Source organism: Myxine glutinosa, chromosome 3, assembly GCF_964187855.1.
Source record: "Myxine glutinosa chromosome 3, kmMyxGlut1.1, whole genome shotgun sequence".
NCBI lineage: Eukaryota > Metazoa > Chordata > Myxini > Myxiniformes > Myxinidae > Myxine > Myxine glutinosa.
Genome location: NC_136263.1, coordinates 160645445 through 160665307, shown reverse-complemented (window position 1 = coordinate 160665307; position 19863 = coordinate 160645445). Strand labels below are relative to the sequence as shown.

The 19863-nt window shown below is 43.0% G+C and overlaps 1 protein-coding gene across 1 annotated transcript in view; it reads left to right on the top strand.

The window, feature by feature from the left end:
• LOC144891234 (putative ATP-dependent RNA helicase TDRD12) overlaps positions 1-19436 on the top strand; it is a 43762-nt gene extending 24326 nt beyond the window's left edge. The window contains exons 8-12 of the mRNA XM_078773626.1: positions 522-577; positions 10421-10512; positions 18679-18889; positions 19232-19291; positions 19429-19436. Coding sequence (XP_078629752.1) covers positions 522-577; positions 10421-10512; positions 18679-18889; positions 19232-19291; positions 19429-19436 — 427 coding nt within the window. The remainder of the gene's footprint in view (positions 1-521; positions 578-10420; positions 10513-18678; positions 18890-19231; positions 19292-19428) is intronic.
• The last annotated feature ends 427 nt before the right edge of the window (positions 19437-19863 follow it).

Here is a 19863-nt window from a genome sequence, read left to right as displayed (position 1 = left end):
AACTTAGTGGAGAGGTTGGGTGTGTGACAAGGACGAATCGATTCGATTTTGGTGAAAATCCGAATCTGGATACACGAATTTTTCAAATTTTTCTTATGGATTTTTTTTTTAGCCTAATAAACTCGGGAGATCATGACGATCATTTTGGTGTATCACACTCTACAGCAGTAAGCTTCAATTGAGCTCTACAAAAAACATGACACACACACACACACACACACACACACACACACACACACACACACACACACACACACACACACACACACACACACACACACACACACACACCTACCTCATCCAATTATAGTGGATGAGAGGTTAGTGTTAATGAAAAAGCAAATACTGTACATGTATATTTTTTATGTTGTCTGACAGTTTTTTGTATGCATAAGTTTTGAAGGTCTTCAATTAAAATGGAGAGGAACCTGTTTTGTTGATTTATAATCTCTTCGGCAATATTCTCTGAGACATCATGGTAAAAATCAGCATTTGTTGCTTGAATGACTTTCTCCTTGTAGGCCTGCCAAGCAATGGAATATAGCGTCTGTTCATTACTTCAAGGAAGCTGTGGAAGGTGAGGATGAACTCGCCATCTTTTGGCACAACTTTGACGCTAATTTCAGCCTGCTACCCATTTCAACAAGAGAAAATAAAATAACGTTTCAACGGAGAAAATGCTAATTTCAACTTTGGTGCAGAATGTTTTTTTTCCAATAATTTCAGAATGCACATAACAATAAATGGGCAAGGAGCCATCTCTGTGTAAAATAAATGAATGGGAGAAATTCTGAAACTCTCCTTCCTCTTATTTTTCCTTATTTCTCTCTTTCCTCCTCTCCTCCCCCCACTTCCCCCCCCCCCCCCACCCCCCTTGCTCCTTCATGTGCCATATGCATCCCTTTGCCTACCTTTTCCTTTTCTCATTCTTTTCGCACACTTTGACCTTACCTCTTCCTTCCTTTTCTCCTTATAGCTCCCTCTACACCATGCAGACATAATAAATATACTGTATAGAACAGCCTTTAGAGGCCATTTTTCCCTGTAGAGCAATCGTGCTTGTGGAGCTGAGATGAATCTTCGTTTGCGTCCGTTCTGTGCTTTACGATTACCTAGCTCCCATAACTCTTGTGCACTGTTCTTAATGGTTCCCAAACGTAAAACGATGGACAAAGTTAGTTGTGCCAAATGGAAGAGAAAGGTGATGATGTTGGGTGAGAAGTTCAAGTTGTTTGGCTCGAGGTGAAAGCGCAGCATCTGTTGGCCAGCGTTACAAGATCAACGAGTCTACTGTGTGGTATATCCATAAAAGTGAATCCAATATGTATTTTTTGTCGATCTTTGACAAAAAGTTTAAATTTAATCCATTTAAAATTCAGGCCATAACACAACAAAATGTGAAAAAGTCAAGGGGTGTGAATACTTTCTGAAGTACCTGGCATCGAAGAACCTTGCATTCAATATTTTACTTATCTTGGACAATGTGCCAGGTCATTCAGAAAACCTGCAGTTTGTGCATCCCAACATCATCTTACCTCTTAACACAACCTCCATCCTCCAGCTGATGGACCATGGTCTTATTGCGGCATTCAAATCGTATTACACCCACCGCACACTCGCGAAGCTGCTGGATCACATGGAGAGCGACCCTCGTTTGACAGTCAGCGATTGCTAGAAAAGCTACAACATCGCTGACTGCATTAATTAATATATAAATAAAAAAACCCACCTTTAGAGGCCATTTTTCCCCGCAAAGCGGGGGTTGGCCTTTTTCGGGGACCGTGGTTGTTGTTGTTTTTCGGTCCCCTTTTTGAAGCAATGTTTTACGGCCGGATGCCCTTCCTGCACGCCAACCCTGTTTGTCGCCTTTTACGACAAGCAGGGAATTACCAGTGAACTGGTACTCAATTAGCCGACCTCGGAAGGATGACAGGCTGAGTCAACCCCCTTGGCGTTAATTCAGCGATCGACCGGGATTCGAACCCAGGATCCTAGGATCCTAAGCTGGCACCCTAGCCGCTAGCCCAACACCAGGGGCACCAGGGGCATTAATTAATATCATTGAGGATAATCCCTTAAGAAGATTAAGTGTACGACATGGAATGCGTGTTGGAGAAAATTGTGGAGTGAGGCAGTGCAGAACCTCAAGGGCCTCCTCTTGGTAGATGAATAAGTCCAGATTATTGCGAGGGTGGCATGTGATGGAGGAGAGGGCTTTGAGGACATACAAGAGAAAGAGGTGGAGTAACACCTTGAATCCCACCAAGAGGAGTTGATGGAGGAGGATCTGGGAGAACTCGTACGCATGAGTGAAGAGGGTGATAATGAGGAGGAGGTGATGGTGCCGGAACCTCTAATGACCAAGTTGCTCGCCAAGGTGTTACAAATGAGCAAGGTCCTGGCAAACCATTCTATGAGCAAGGTTTTGCGATCAATCAATTCATGAAGAGGAGCATAAAATGTAAAAGAGCATTGGAAGCTGCTATGCTGCCTTGTAAAGAAACCTACAGGGACCTGCAATCTCAAAGCAAAGTGATCGACCATAACAGGCTTTATCACAAGGGTCAATGTCACCACCACGCCAACCGCCAGCATTGCTTCAACCAGCTCCCGATGATCCAACAGCCATCGCAAGTTTTACATCCACGTTTTTCTCACCTCCACCGTTCTCCCTCCCCCTAACAGCATCGTCGTCACATCCAGAGCTTTTGTTTTCTATTTCGGGCAGTGTGGTACGTAATGTTTTAACCCTCACCCAACTCGCTGTTTTGTAAAAATCACCTCTCTGTTTGAAATAAATTAAAAAGGTAAGTCTTGTGTTTTTGTTTATTTTATACCGTAGTTATTTTATTTACATGTCTATTTCAATGTTGACATGCTTTATATTTATTTTACATGTTTATTTCAATTGCAATGCGTTTATTTCTGGCTGCTGCCCAACTTTTTCGATATTTTCTCGAAGTCCAGGAACCGATTTCCCCCTTTTCCCATTGGCTCTTGGGTTTTAACTATCGCACCATTTTCCAAGAACCTAACTCCCGCTACATTTGACGGTTTACTGTATAGTACTGTATTGCGAATTGATGTCTATAAGGGAATAATAAACAGGATGTGGATGTACACCAGGCACGTGTGCTTCTTCAAGCTCTTGCTTTCTTTCCTTTCGTCCAGTGGATAGGTGAAGTTTCATGCACTTTGTGGTAAAAGCCTCGAACTTGGCACACATGTACCTCATACCAAAACAAGTAATTTTAGATATTGTGCCATCTCTGATTTGCCCTTTGTGGTGACACATACACATACACACACACTTATCGTACTGCATCTATACTTGTTTTGTGTGTCTGTGTGTGTCACAAATTTTCTCAGATGGCCAAACGGGTCTCTGTCGAACTTTTAGAGGTTCATCAGTGAGTGCCAGGGAGTGTTTTAAGCAAAAAAAGTGAAAATTTGGGGAGAAAGTTGGATTTTTGGGAATTTCTTTTTTTTTTAAAAGCGCACCATAGTGCCTAAGCCTTTCTAGCTATGTGAAAGGTAATATTCAATTATCCCTGACCCCATTCCTTAGTGTTGGTAGGTACCAGTAAGTGTTTTAGACCTCCACAAAAACTAGAAAAAAACGATATGATTTCTTAAAAATGCCAATAGGAGATTTTTTTGTCACTGATCTACACATAATACCCCATATTGTAAAAGTGGAATTTTGTTTTTTGGAAAATTTTACAAGTTAATTAAAAATGAAAAGCTGAAATATCTTGTCAAAATAAGCCTAATCCTAACCCTAACCCTAACAACTAACAACCCTTTGTAAATAATACAATATAATAACAAATAGTAATAAACCCTTTGCTATGACATTCCAAATTGAGCTCAGGTTCATCCCATTTCTTTTGATCATCCTTGAGATGTCTCTACATCTTGATTGGAGTCCACTTGGTGATTCAGTTCAGTTGATTGGACATGATTTAGAAAGAAACACACCTTTCTATATAAGGTCCCACAATTGACGGTGCATGTCAAAGCAGAAACTCTACCATGAAGTCCAAGGAACTGTCTGTAGAAGTTCAAGATAGAATTGTGAAGAGGCATGGATCTGGGGAAAGATATAAAACATTTTTTAGTGTGTTGAAAGTTCACGAGCACTATCCGAAATACTCTGGGTACCAGTGACGTCACAACAATGGCGCCGCTTTTCTCACCGTACTCAGCGGGCATTTCCTCAAGAGGAATTGCCTCCTCCCCATGGATGCCAACCGATGGGGATTGTCTATATTCTATCCTTTTCAATAAAGGAAGCAGCATGTACCATTTTTGAAGTTTGGTATGACTTGAACCGGTCCAAACGGGATGGGTGTTTTTTAAGAGACACTATCTCCTTACTTTATGGCCGTTGGCTCCCTACGGGAGCTCATCTGCCCTTTGCCAGGTATTGTTTTTGGTCCTGGCAGGAAGTCAGAGTCCCCCTCCCCACTAGCAAAGCCAGTGTGGGGTTGTCGGTTTAGTCACAGGTAGACAGGTAGTCAGCAGTTAGACCATGCAACAGGCCATACAGTAAGGAGGGTTACATGTTACCAGTGGCAGTCCCAAAAGACTGACCCGACTAAAAACTGTTTTTTTTACAATAGTGAGCAGTGGTTGGTCTACCTCAATGGCAGGTGGCTGTTCTGTGTTTGTGGTCTCTGTGACCTTCTTGACAATATCCAGTGAGTGTTGAATCCTGATAGCTGTTGCAGCATCTTCCTGAAACAGTGGCAACATATGGGATAGCGCAGTTTATGTCTTTGTTGCACTTCTTGGATCCTCATGATTGGCGTGGAAAGCTAATTGGGGCACATCAGCAGTTCTACTTCCTGTTTGCACAGCCATTGACAAGTGTTGAAGCCACAGGCAAATACAAAAATGGATGATTATTAATATGGTAAAACATAAACAAACATAGGGCTATATATTTATGGGAAAATTGGGTACTGAGTGACCTTTAAAGATAAAATTAAATTCTTACTGTCATCCCACACACTTCCAGGTGATTCCAGAGGCTTATAATAAAAATGATAATATTTGGTTATATTTACACACGATATCTTTACATATTAAGTAACCCTCCCCAAAAAAACAACATCCACCTATTTTGTCAAAACAATCGAGGACATGGACGGGGTCTGCGACCGGTAAATTTGATTGGTCATAATTACGTAAAATGCTGTAATATTTTGTCCACATACTGCTAAACGGAAGGGTTTGGAAAGTGCCAATAGGGCAATTTTTGTTCTGCAGTGTTCAAGTAATATAATTAGATTGAAATAAAAATAACGATTTTGAAGGTTGTTGGAAAAAAAACTTCTCTTTTATCGGAAGTTTACGGCCATTGATGCAGCATCTTTTGCACCACCTTATTTAACATGTTACATTTAACATGTTACATTTAACATTTAACATGTTAACATGTACATTAGTTCTTCATGCCTGTGGTTTATGTCCTTTATGACCTCTTTAAAAACAGCAAAGTTCCTGTTTGGAATGATTTTGGAATGATGATGGATGGAATGATGTCTGCCAGGCAGGCAGACAGCATAAAACTATTATCTCACTCTTCTGCGCACGTGTGGTTGTGTCAAATTCAGAGCCAAAGTACTGCTAAACTACAGGTGCGTTTTTGTCCCCCGTCGCACCGCGGAGCGAAAGGGGGACTATGGTTTTCCCCTCTGTGCGTGCGTGCGTGCATGCATGCTTACATGCATGCATGCGTGCGTGCGTAAGCAAAGGACCGCATTAGAATTTGGTGTGTGGGTGCAACCCACGTCAAAATCCAAGATGGCCGCCGCCATGTATGTCTGAAACTTGTGAGCGGAATATCTTGAAAAATAAGCGAAGTACCAACTTCTAATCTGGTGTGTGGGTGTATCTAGGCATAAGGAAGAACGCTATTGAAAATTGGGTCGCCACGTTAAAATCCAAGATGGCCGCCACCATATATATGTCTGAACATTGTGAGCGAAATATCTTAAAATAAGCAAAGTACCAACTTCTAATCTGGTGTGTGGGTGTATATAGGCATAAGGAAGAACCCTATTGAAAATTGGGTCACCACGTCAATATCCAAGATGGCCGCTGCCATGTATGTCTGAACCCTGTGAGTGGAATGTCTTGAAAAATAAGCGAATGTACCAACCTCTAATCTGGTGTGTGGGTGTATTTAGGCATAAGGAAGAACCCTATTGAAAATTGGGTCGCCACGTCAAAATCCAAGATGGCCGCCTCCATGTATTTTTTTTTTTTTTTTGTATACAAGATCGAGGCTCGTGAAAGAGCGAACATTAATCACACAGAAAGACAAACAGACACACAAAACAAATAACATCGGGAGCGGTAGACAAGATGGGGAGAGAGGGGGAAGGACACAAACACAACATTTGAGAGCAGGGTTGAACCTTGTGAGCGAAATATCATATCATAGCATGTTTTCTGCGTCTTCCACTTTGTCAACTCACATCACTTCCCCGACGGGGGACCTATGCGTAACTCTTGTTTGATTTGTGTTCAAAATATAACATCAATTGAAACTGAGTTGTTCCTCAATCATAAACTGTCTTTGCGTACAGAGACAGAAGTGAACCAATTGCTTAACCCCGATTTTCGTTTCACAGGTGCTGGGTGATGATTGAAGTGAAAAGAGACAGCTTGCTCTTTCTTAAATAACAATCTACCTGAGATTGCAATGATATATGACTAGATATTCTATTCATATTGATTCCATTACAAGATTTTTATTTTCCCAATCACCAAATAGTTGTTCTTTATTGGCATCCATACTTTGTTGTTCTTTGTTGGCATCTTTACTTTAAATTGTAATATTCCAGTTTTTCTTTCCTTTTTTTTTCTTTTGTATTTAGTAGTATGGCCTATATCTTTGAAAAAAATCTTAAACTGTGATTTTGTATTTGAGAGGATAACAGTAAAGCAATTACAGCTTTATGAATAGGCCTACGTGATAAAATAATGTCTCACTCCTGTGACATATTATATGGTTGAAACCTAACCTTGGTCTTACTGGCTTTTTGTTTTAGCAATGTCAATATTGTTAACAAGGTGGTGATGATGCCTCTATGCTTGTTAATTCTTAAAGGTAAACTAATCAAGATTTGTTGTGAATAAAAACTGAAACTCGCAGATTTATTGTAGATTTGCAGTCAATAGTTGTCAACTCTGAGCAAACTACAACGGCACTCAGTAGAGCGCATACCTCCACCAGGATGAATAGCTTACGTTTTGTATCCCTGTGATCGGCCGGATCTGCATCCGGACCTGAACCAAAATTTAATCGGCTTGTTCTTGTTTAAATTTAATCGGCACCTCACCAACTCACCCACGTAGTTTTGTCATAACTCGTCCACAACTTTTTGAAACATCATGGTATATATCGTTTTTGGACCCATTTATAAATGGTGAAGAATCACTTGAAATTTAAAAAATAATTATTGTATTCAGATGATCACCGAAATCGCATCAGTTCGTCTGTCACACACTCAAACTGCCCACCAAGTTTTGTCCGAATCCGTGCACAACTTATTGAGATATCCTGCTCATGGACAAACAAACAGACAGACAGGTAAAAACATAACCTCTGCCCACTTTTGGTGGCACAAGTAACAATGGCGTGTAAACTTCAGTCCAATAACATTTGGTCATTGCATCCCAAAAAGCACCCCGTATAGACAGATCCAGTGTTCATGTTATCTTCTATATACTGTGAACCGTGGTGTCCTCCCGTAGTCTGTCTCCTGTGTACGGCGGCTGCTTCCTATGCTGCGTTTGAAAAGCTGCGCATGCAGGCAAAGCTCAACACTCACTTTTGAAATTTGAGAAATGATGGGCGAACAGGCATGAATGATGTTTTTGCCAAATTTTATTTTTCATGCAGGATATTATACACTAAATTGATATGGTTATATTTTGCCTTCTTTTTAAACAAATCCAACCTCTGACTCCCGATATTGCACCATGATTTTTCAGTGGCTGGTGCAAGTATTTCACAGATTTATTGTATATTTGCAGTGTTCAAGAAACCATCTTGCAGTGTTCAAATTTTCAGTGTTCATTCAACATTGCAGTGTTCAAATTTGCAGTGTTCAAACTGAGTGAAACCAAGAGTGAAACACAATTGACCTTTTTAAAGTCCATGAAATAATTTAAATTGATAGATTAACTAAAACCTTTCCCCCCACTGGGACGGGTACTTTTGTTTGGTTTCCCCGTGTTTTGCTCGTGCCTACTGTATATGAAACTAACCGACACTAAAAACCTATAATTTGACACCAGAGAACGAACGCTTTGGTCTTCTAAGTTGTCTAGTTATCAGATTATTGGCTGTTTAAGTCCGCCTTGTTTGAAATATAGGGTCTCCATTTAAAAAGTGGCAGACCTCACAGTCCTGACACACTCGCTAATGATTTTTTTTCGAACTGTAGGACCCTGAAACCCTAAACACAGTATCGACACTGGAATGAAGACTCCAGGCCTCTTTGTTCTGACTTGTGTATTATTAGCCCCCTACCGGTGTACACCGGAGGGGACTATGGGTTTGCACTCCGTCCCTCCGTCTGTCAGTCCGTCACGCAAAGAACAGCTTTCCGGACTTTTTTCCTAAACTCTTTATGCCAATGATTTCAAACTTGGTACATGGTTTCGTCATGATAAGTTACAGATCAAGTTCGAACTTCATGACGTTTCGGTCATTTTTGACAAAGTTATGGCACTTTGAACTTTGTTAATTTCCCCAACAGTTTTCTGGACGACAGACTGCCGGTAGGGGACATGTATTGCAGCGCAATACTCAGAATGCTTGTTATAATAGGAAATTGTGGGCATTTTTCAAAATGGCCACCAAGGTCACCACAGGCCAAATCGGAGATGGCACTATCAAAAATTACATGCTTTGGTATGAAGTACATGCGTGTGAAGTTTAATGCTTTTACGTAACAAAGTGCACGAAACTCACATATAAGGGAACCGATCCGCTGGACTACTCGCATAATTGATAAATGTGTGCTGCATTTCTATCAGCACATGGTTTTCTACCATAAAGTTTCTGGATTACTGTACTCAGAAAATTTTTGTATTGATGTTGTTACCCAGGCCCTCCATATGCATTTGGCTATGGAACACAATATACAATTTTGAAAGTAAAGGTCTTGGGTTGGAAATATTGTCCTGGCAGCCCCTGCGGTTAACACCGCCGGGTGATGAATAGCCGAAACGATCCTTAATTTCCAGGCGCGTAGCCGAAACTGGCGGTTGGTCTGTCGTGTGCGGGGGAAGGAACCAAAGTGCTTACCTGCACGAAGTACACGGGTTTATTCCCGAAACCCATGATCAAAGAAACATGACGCAACAAAAAAAAAATGCCCCAATAATGATTTAATGAAATAATGCATGGAATAAAAACGAATGCTGAGATAAACCTATAATTCTAATCGAGGTACCTCCACACGCAGACTCAAAACAGACGAGGGGAAAGATAAAATAATAGAAAATCCTCCTTTTAGGCCAGCACTCGGCTTTCGTCTCGTTACGACTGTTTGGAGCTTGGTGGTCGTAAGAACTCAGAGCCACCGCATGGAAAGCGTGCAAGATGGCGCGGAGTCGCTCTCCACTGCGCCATGAACGTGAGGTAATTCATGCGGGCGGTCTTCTTTCGCTCTCCACTCCATCCGAAGCACCAAGAGCCCCACAAATGGCCGTCAACAACAACTCCTCACGATCGTAATTGCCAACACCTCCCTCTCTCAGCACCAGGTCCACACACACACCAAATGGTGCTGGTTTCCAACAAAATGCAACTTCGTGTTCGGCCAGCACAAAACCCAGAAAGGGAGAGAGAGACTCGGCGATTCTTCTTCTTCTTCTCCTGCTCGAGCCTTCCCTGTGACGTCACCACCGACCAATTGCTGAGTTCCACTGAATCGCCCCATGGTCGGGCTTGAACAATGACAAACTTCGGGGCGTGGCCTTTTTCCGTACTTGGTTGGTGGGCAGGGTTGTCTATCGAGAATGTTAGGCTTCTGTTGGCATGGTGTCGGTTATGGTTGGTTAATGGAAGGTTATTGTTGTAGTTGTTGTTGTAGTTGTTGTTGTAGTTGTTTAATAACATAGTAAAAGGTTACAAGGGGAAATCACATACTGGGAGAAACTATCCTTAAGCTACTTAGCCTAGTTAACAAAACACCACCCCCCTTGTGGTGACACGTAAACAACCTTAAGCTCCAGTTTCCCTGCTTAACTACATCAAGATGTCTCCTACTCATACACGGTCCATGCTAACACTACACAATCCTATCTGTACTAGGGTATTTCTTCCTCTACCCCCACAAACGTAACAATATTTTTGAATGTTGTCTTTGGGTGCTTCATGCGTGTGTTGTAGGTTCTTCCTTGGCGCATGTACAAGTGCTGGGACAGCAGAATCAGACTTTCAATGTACGACTTTTTCTGAGGCCTGCTGGTGAAGATAAACAGGTGCGCTCATTAAGGGGAACTACTGGTGTGTTTTTCACCCCCAAAATAGTATTTGCTCTCTTCTCCGAATCGACAAACGATTTCAATGAAACTTGATCCTTACCTTGATCGCTCATGATGTACCAAAGTTTGTTCACGGCATTAAAATATCAGGGTCTGAGGGGTCTCGGGAGTGTTTGAGTGGCTGTTTCTCCTGATCCAGGTGAGCTTCAGGACCCGCGGTCCTATTTATATCGTGTTTACATCTGTGACTGTTATTGAAAATATTGCTTTACACAGGTTTATTATAGCACTTCCGTGTTCAGGCCTTGAGTGAGTATGCTGCTTACTGCCGTGGTGGAGTAGCATGTATTGGGAGGATCGTATATATGCAAGCAAAAGACGGAAACTGTGTTGCTTTGGTGCATTTGTCCTCTACGTGTGTTTCCCCTCTCCATCTCTGTACAATCTGTGCTGTTGCTTTTTATGGTGAAGCCCGTAGGGCAAAGCCATTTAGAACAGTGTTTGGCTGTCCCTCACAAACGTACATCACTCAGAGCTGAGGATCTGGTTGCATGACAGGGGTTATCTGATGTGATTACATCTGTGATGTCATTATGGCGTACGACAGCTGACTCCACACACTGCCATTTTGATTTCTTTGCCGTTCAGGGTTTCCCCTTCTGGGTAGTGCATTTTACAGCAAAGACTCAACCATAACTCACATATATTCATCTCGGGAGCGGAGATGCTCCCGAGCGGGAAATGCTCCGCAGGTTGGTCGGAGCGATGAAGAGAAGGACAAGTTCTGGTGTGCGATAGAGAAGCTGATGGAAAACGTGAAAGATGAGGAAGTTGTTTTGGTAGGAGGAGACCTAAATGGACATGTATGGATGGTTTTGAGGGAGTTCATGGGGGTTACGGATATGGTGTGAGAAATGGAGAAGGTGAAAGGATTTTGGAGTTTGCTGATGGAGCTGATTTGTTGATTTGTAATACTCAGTTCCACAAAGAGGATAATAAGCTTGTTACATACACGTCAGGTGGGTCGACGACAACCGTTGACTACCTGATGGTGCATAGGCGAGATCGGGGGCACCTCCGGGACACAAAGGTGATCCCAGGGGAGGAGGCTGTTTCACAGCACCACTTGGTTGTCTGCGACATAAGGGTGAAAGGTGCGAGGAGAGCTCGGCAGGTGAAGTACCAACCGAGAATGAAGGTGTGGAGGTTGAAAGAGGTGACAGTAAGTGAGGCATTAAAAGAGAGGCTGAGTAGGGTAGAGGATGATGTGGTTGAGCTTGAAAGTGGTTGGATGTCAATGAAAGATAGTCTGTTGGGTGCCGTTGGTGAGGTACTTGGATGGACAAAAGGACCACCGAGGCAGTCGGAAACATGGTGGTGGGATGATGAAGTTGGAAAGAGGATTGACGAGAAGAGGAAGAAGTTCAAGGAGTGGCAGAAGGCGAAGGGTACGGGAGCAGAAAAAGCAGTGTATGAAAGTTATAAGGCTGCAAAGAAAGAGGTAGCAAAGGCGCAGGAGGCATGTAGGAAAATGTTCGGAGAACGCTTAGATTCGGAAGAGGGTCAGAGAGCGGTATTCAGGATTGCAAAGCAGATAGCGAAAGAGAGGTGTGATGTGATGGGGGTGAGTTGCTTGAAGGATGAAGTGGGACAAATCGTTGTGGACCCAGATGGAATTAAAGGAAGATGGAAAAGATGTATGGAAATGTTGTTGAATGCAGAGAATGAATGGGATGGCAACATAGAGAGTAACCCAGTTTTAGGGCCGGCAGAGAAGATAACTGAGAAGGAAGTTGAGGAAGCGATAAAAGTGGGAGGGCCGACGGGAGTTGTGGGAGATATGTTGAAGGCAGCAGGAAGTTGGGGTGTGAAGAGAATGACAGAGATCTATAATCTGGTGGTGAAAGAAGGCCGCATTCCAGTGGATTGTGAACCGAGTACCCTTGTCCCTCTATACAAGGGGAAAGGTGACCCTCTGGACTGTGGCTCGTACCGAGCGATAAAGTTATTGGAGCATGGAATGAAGGTATTCTAAAGGGTGTTGGAGAGGAGGATAAGGAAGAAGGTGAAGATCGACGAAATGCAGTTTGGATTTATGCCAGGAAGAGGAACGACAGACGCGCTCTTTATTGTGAGGCAGTTACAGGAGAAGTACATGGAGAAGAGGAAGAAGTTGTTTCTTGGGTTTGTTGATCTGGAGAAAGCATTCTATCGGGTTCCTCGCGAAGTATTGACATGGGAATTGAGGAAGTTAGGAGTGGAGGAATGGTTGATCAGAGTAGTGATGGCAATGTACAAAAGAGTGCTCACAGCTGTAAGGACGAAGGACGGGAACAGTGGTGAGTTTGAGGTGAAGGTGGGAGTGCATTAGGGGTCGGTACTAAGTCCATGACTATTTGTAGCTGTGATGGAGGTGCTGGCTCAGAACGTAAAGGAGGGTTTACCGTGGGAGTTGTTGTACGTAGATGATATGGTGTTGATTGCGGAAAGTATGGATGGACTGAAGGAAAAGATGAACAAGTGGAAGGAATGTATGGAGACAAAAGGTCTGAAGGTGAATATCGGAAAGACGAAGGTGATGGCAAGTGGTAAAGCATGTGGTGAGGTGGAAAGAACTGGGAAGTGGCCATGTGCTGTGTGCAGGAACGGTGTCTGAGTGAACTCCATTGAATGTACAATGTGTGCTGAGTGGGTTCATCAAAAATGTAGTGGTCTGAGAGGGTCATTAACCAGTGTGGCAGCTACATTCAAATGTATTGGTGTGCACAGAGGGAGCTGCAGACGGCGTAAAGCTGGAAGGTGTGAAAACATTTTGCTACTTCGGAGACATGCTGAATGGAGAAGGTGGATCAGACTCGACAACGGTTGCTGGAGTGAGATGTGCATGGAAGAAGTTTTGGGAACTGAGTGGCGTGCTGATGAGGAGGGGAGTGTCGTTAAAGCTGAAGGGAAAGGTGTATGCTGCACGTGTGAGAAGTGTTATGATTTATGGGAGCGAGACATGGGTAATGAACGTAGAGCAGCAAAGAAGGCTGGAAAGGGTGGAAATGCGAATGGTTCGGTGGATGTGCGGAGTATCGTTGAGAGAGAGGAAGACAAATGATGAATTGCGAAAGATGATGGGAATAGAGCCTGTGATTGATGCTGTGAAGAGGAACAGGTTGAGATGGTTTGGTCATGTGTTGAAGGATGATAGTGACTGGTTGAGAAGAGTTGTGGAAATGAATGTAGAAGGAAGTAGAGGACGGGGAAGACTGAGAAAGACTTGGCTGAAGATGGTGGAAGAAGAAATGCGGGCAAGGGGGTTAACAAGGAGGGATGCAGAAAATAGGGCAAAATGGAGAAGATTGTCATGGGGACCGCAAGGCTAATCCCCGCTCTAGCAGGGAAAATGGCCTTAAAATGCTTGTTATTGTTGTACTCAACTATAAGCTCTTTTCAAAAGCCCTCTGGGATGAAGTTGTGGAAAGGCACAGGATCAAGGGATGGCTATAAAAATATTTCAAAGGCCTTGAATATCCCTTTGTAGCACAGTCAGGACAATAATCAAGAAGTGGAAAGCGCATGGTACCACCAAGACAATGCGTTGATCAGGCCGTCCCTCCAAACTGAATGACTAAGCAAGGCGGAGACTTATCAGAGAGGCCACCAAGAGGCCAATGGCAACTTTGACAGAGCTACAGGTCTTTTATGGCAAATACTGGTCACTGTACATGTGACAACAATATCCCAAGCACTCCACAAGTCAGGCCTGTACGGTAAGGTGACAAGAAGGAAGGCATTATTCAAAAAAGCCCACCTTGCTTTCCGTTTGAGGTATGCAAAACAAAAACACTCCGGAGATTCTGAAGCCATGTGGCAAAAAGTTTTGTGGTCTGACGAAACCAAGATGGAACGTTTTTGAATAAATGCAAAACGTGTCATTTGGCGCAATCCCAACACAGCACATCACCCAAAGAACACAATCCCTACTGTGAAGCATGGTAGTGGCAGCATCATGTTATGGGGATCTGGTCACATGACTAGGGTTTTGTGAAGGTGAGCCACTCATCAGCAGTAGCGAAGGAACAAAAAGATAAATGGCCTCGAATGGCCCAGTCAGAGGCCCAAACTAAATCCAATCAAACATCTGTGCCATGACTTGAAGATCGCTGTCCATCAACTCTCCCACGCAACTTCACTGAGCTTGAACAGTTTTGTACAGAAGAATGGGCAAATATTGCCCAATCGATGTGTGCAAAGTTGGTAGAGACCTATCCCAACAGACTCACAGCTGTAATTGCTGTCAAAGGTGCTTCCAAGTATTAACTCATGGGCGTTAAGTTAATCTGTTCCAATAATTATGCTTACCTAAAATGGGGGGGTCGGAGCATAAAAAGTGCTATTGTTCAACAATGAAACATATATACATATTGTTACAGACACGACTTTGATGTTATGGTGGGCCGAGCGGAATGGCCGCCGTGTCCGCACAAGTTACCCGATTATACTCGAACCTTGTCCGAGTCGCGCTATGCTAGGTCAATGAAGGAAAAGGACACAACGGCTGGGTTAAAATGACACGACACCAAGGGTTCAGTTCTCAAGACCTCCGGAGGAGGTTATATTAGGGCGGAAGGTCAGATTACAACTACAAGAGGGACAGCATAGAAAGACAGGCACTTAGACACACTCTTATAATAGCCCCGACAGACGACAGATAAACAGGACAAAAACTGACTCACACGGGGATTGATGGCAAGGAAAGCGGGCCGTCGATGGCTCAAGGTGCACCGTTCTCGGAGGGGGTGCACCGTTCTCGGAGGTACTGCAATACCGGGTCGATGCGTGGAGCTCGCTCAGCGCTTGGAGGTCGCGACTTGTCTTCTTCAGTCGGGGGCGCATCTCTCGTCACGTCCGGTAAGTCGCCGCGTATATCCGGCGGGGAGTGACACGCCCTCGGCTAGTTAGCTCCGCCCCAGATGGAATCGGTCCGCCCTTCTTATTGGGTGCGGGGGGGGGGGGGGGTTACTGGCTCCGCCCCTGACGAGGAGCTGACAGCCAGCCCCTTCGTGGTAACCCCGTGGAGCGCATGGGCAATGGCGGCTAACCACGCCGGTGTGAGGACGCACACTCCCCGCACGCCGCGCCCCTCTGTTTTTGTAGTTGTTGTTGTAGTTGTTGTTTGGGGAAGAAGATGGGAGGAGGTATGGGAAGGTCCTAAACTCACTACTGGTGCCATATAATCACATTCTGGTGCAACGAAGAGTCAGAATTAATGGAAACGAGTCCTTAACTGACATAGACTAAGAATAACTAGCAAGATGTCCGAAAGTTGTCTACGTGAGATGCGGTGGACCTGGGCACGACATTTAAGGGGGGAAAAAGGGGAAGGTCGGTTCTACAGAGTGTTATTTACAGGCAATGGGACTAGGGAATGGGGGATTGGGGATAGTTGGGGAGTATTGGGGAAATAGGGGAGTATTTACAAGCGGATATTGAGGCCAAGTCCCATATCCGCAACAATATATACATAGAAATACCAAGAAATAAAAGCTAACCTTCTGTATTCTTGCCTCATATTAATATTTTGTTCTCAAATCCAAATGTCTTGAGTATATCGTAATAATAACAAATTTGACTTCACTGTTCCAATACAGTATATCGTTTTTAGCCCCAGCTCTGAACCGTGAAGAATCTCTTGAAAAAATAAAAAATTGTCAGATCTGCATATTCGCTAAAATCAAATCGATTCGTCCTTGTGACACACCCAATATCTCCACCAAGTTTAGTACGAAAACCGTCCATAACCTTTTGAGATATCCTGTTCACATACAAACAGACAGACAGGGGTGAAAACATAACCTCCATCCACCTCCGGTGGCAGAGGTAACAAATTTGACCACTGCTCCAATAATTATGGAGGGCACTGTATATAACACAATGTCTGACTTGTGGATGGCTTATGACAAAGCCTGATGGATGAGTTGGGTAAGTGACAAGGACAAGTCAAATAGATTTTCATTAAGGTCCTAATCCAGGTCCGGCCTATCAGTGGGGTACAGAACATAAACAGTTCAGCCTGGCTGAGGTATTCACTCTACCGAGTGATGTTCTACTCCATTTGTGGTATCCAAGTCAGGATTTGCGACTTTGAATGGAACGTGAAGTTGATTGGGTTCCCTGCTTGATTCCGCTCTCATGGATCTTGATGCTCGATGCCAATAATATGTTTTTTGAGCACAAAGGGTCAGTTGCTGCAGTGCTGACTGCAACGACAGATTGCCAGAAACAAGATGCTGGTGGGATAATTAATTGAGAAGCTTTGTGATGTGGATGCATTTCGGCTTGTTATTTCTGCTGCTCCTATTTCGGTGAATTGTGAGTTTCACCTTCCTGACTTGGACCGTGTGGAGGTTGGAGAGATGTTGAAGGGTCAGGAGGTGAGCCACTATTTAAGACTGCCATACGTCTCTTGCTGCTGTGGCCATGGTGTTTGTGGCTTGCTCGTTTGTGCTTCTTTTCTTTCTTTTGTCTGTTGTGACTGAGGACTTTTATGTTCTGGAATGCGAGTGCTATCGAAGGTGTACACCTCGCGTGTACAATTAGAATCATGCTTTAGTCCAGGAGCATTCAGGTTGAACATGAAAATAAATTGTACCAAGCTATAACGGTATCTACTGAACCTATATAGTGGACCATCTGATTGAAATTTTTGACCAATCGGACAATATTTGGATACCCGTCTTTGATGAAATATGGTGTACATACATACTTGACATCTTATTCTTATTTAATCAAAGGCAGGTTGGGCAGTTTGCAATAAATTGTTGTACAAATAAAAGACCTGATATTAATTTTCAAAAACCAATTGTGCACAATACAGTACAACATGCATTTTAAGGCCATTTTCCCTGCTAGAGCGGGGGGTTAGCCTTGCGGTCCCCATGACGATCTTCTCCATTTTGCCCTATTTTCTGCATCTCTCCTTGTTAACCCCCTTGCCCGCATTTCTTCTTCCACCATCTTTAGCCAAGTCTTTCTCGGTCTTCCCCGTCTTCTACTTCCTTCTACATTCATTTCCATCACTTTTCTCAACCAGTCACTTTCACCCTTCCTCAACACATGACCAAACCATCTCAACCTGTTCCTCTTCACAACATCCATCACAGGCTCTATTCCCATCATTTTTTGCAATTCATCATTTTGAATGATGCACAATACACTGAAATATGGATTTGCTCACCAGTCTCAGCCAATACGTCTCTTGACTCAGCCTGTCATCCTTCCGAGGTCGGCTAATTGAGTACCAGTTCACTGGTAATTCCCTGTTTGTCGTTGAAGGCGGCAAAAAGGGTTGGCGTCAGGAAGGGCATCCGGCCGTAAAACATTGCTTCAAAAAGGGGACCAAAAAACAACAACAACCACGGTGCCCGAAAAGGCCACCCCCGCTTTGCGGGGCAAAATGGCGTCTAAACGGTGGGTTGGTTTTTTTTTCTCAGCCAATATTGTTTTAGTGGCGCTTTCACTTGAAATAACAGTTGTTCTCTTTTTTTTCTTTATATAAATGTTGAAGCAATTAAAAATTATTTTTCTACCTTTTAAATTCATTTTTCTACCTGATTTGCAGTATTATTACGAGTTTATTTTGCACAATGCACATGGAAAATAATGCATAATTACTGAAGAATCTGGCATTTTCCTTTTTATCCAACGCCGACGAAGTCACCGGAGGCATTGTTTTCGTGTTGTCCGTCCATCCGTGATAGGTTTTCGTTACTGCAATAACTTGAATGGCTGAAGGGATCTAAGTCAAATAGATGTGGTGCAGGTATGTATAATGATGAAAAGATAAATGGATTACATTATGGGGTCAATATGTCAAAGGTCAGAGGTCTCGTTAGGTAAAAAGTCTGTTACTGCACTAACTTGTGAACCAATGATGGGATTTTGACCGAATTTGGTACAAGTATATATTATGACGCAAAGATGAACTGATTAGATTTTGACATCAAAAGTCAGTGGTCATGTCAGGTAAAAATGTGATACTTGAGAACGGCTGAAGAGATTTAAATGAAATTGGTACAAGTATGTGTAATGACGTATTATTGGCTTTCTCGTTTTGCACAGAGTGCCTTTCTCATTTCCCCATTGACCCTGTTTTGCAATCCTCCACAACAACAGTTTTCTGTGAGCTATGAGCTTGTGCAAAGGATGTTTGCCTTCTACTTGACTGGAAACTTCTCGCATCGTTGCCTAATGATGCGTGGGAAGACTTTGAATTACGGGCCATTAGATAACTTCGGTGTTTACGGTTCAAAGAAAAAGTCACCTGACTCTGTTTCAACATTGGAAAATGGACTCACTGATGATAATGGTGATCATCATCTCTCAGGTGTGAGCAAGAACAAACAAACATTGTTTTTTTTTACCTTTGTGGAATAATTTTAAAAGTTACATATGTGGTAAGGCAAGTCAGAAAGTTGATGTTTATTTGAAGGAAGCAGCCAAGTATTCATTTTGTCATTTGAACATTTTCTTGCATTGCTTGTACTCTTATTCTTGTGTTTTTCTGTGTGCGACATTGACTGATTGAGTGAGTTTTTTTTCCAGATATTCGTGGGAATATCCTTGCCTTAATAATGGAGTTGTGACAATAGCTTCACAATAATTTTACATTGCTAACATGTCTGTGCAGATTTTCATGATATATATGTTTAATCTTTGCTGTTGGCAGGAATTACAAAAGGTGAACAATGGCTGCCTAAAATATGTGCCACTGCAATTTCAAAACAAAGTGAGCCTTCATCCCCAGAAGATCCTGATTCAGGAACTTTTGATGTGATGAACAATTACTTCAGTAGCCTCAAATCTGCCTTGCCAATTAGAAGATTTGAAGATGTGGATTTGCTTTCAAATCAATCCTCCTCAAAGAACATTGAATTGGACCATGCGGTTGCATGTCCTGACAAAAGTGAGTTCAAGATCGACACGGAGAAGAAAGACAGCACCTGGGAAAGTTGTTTAATGCCTTATCAAACGAACGTTGTGAACTGTCACGTGGCTAGTTCCATTTCCAACAACGATGGCACTTCGTTTCAAACATGTTCTTGCCCCCCATCTCCTGAACCTGCCCAAGATGCTTCAAAGCTACATGTGGTTGAGGTTGTGACCAGACCAAGTACGCCACTACCTCTGATACTCCCGGAAGAATTAAAACTGTTTGATTTGTCATCTACACAACATCAGAACTGCGATCCCATAAATATATATGTGGATTGTGAAAATGCAGATGTCCTGGAAAGCGAATTTCCAAAAATGAATGAAGATGTGGAAATGAGAAGGTGAGGACATAGTCATGCTGAACAA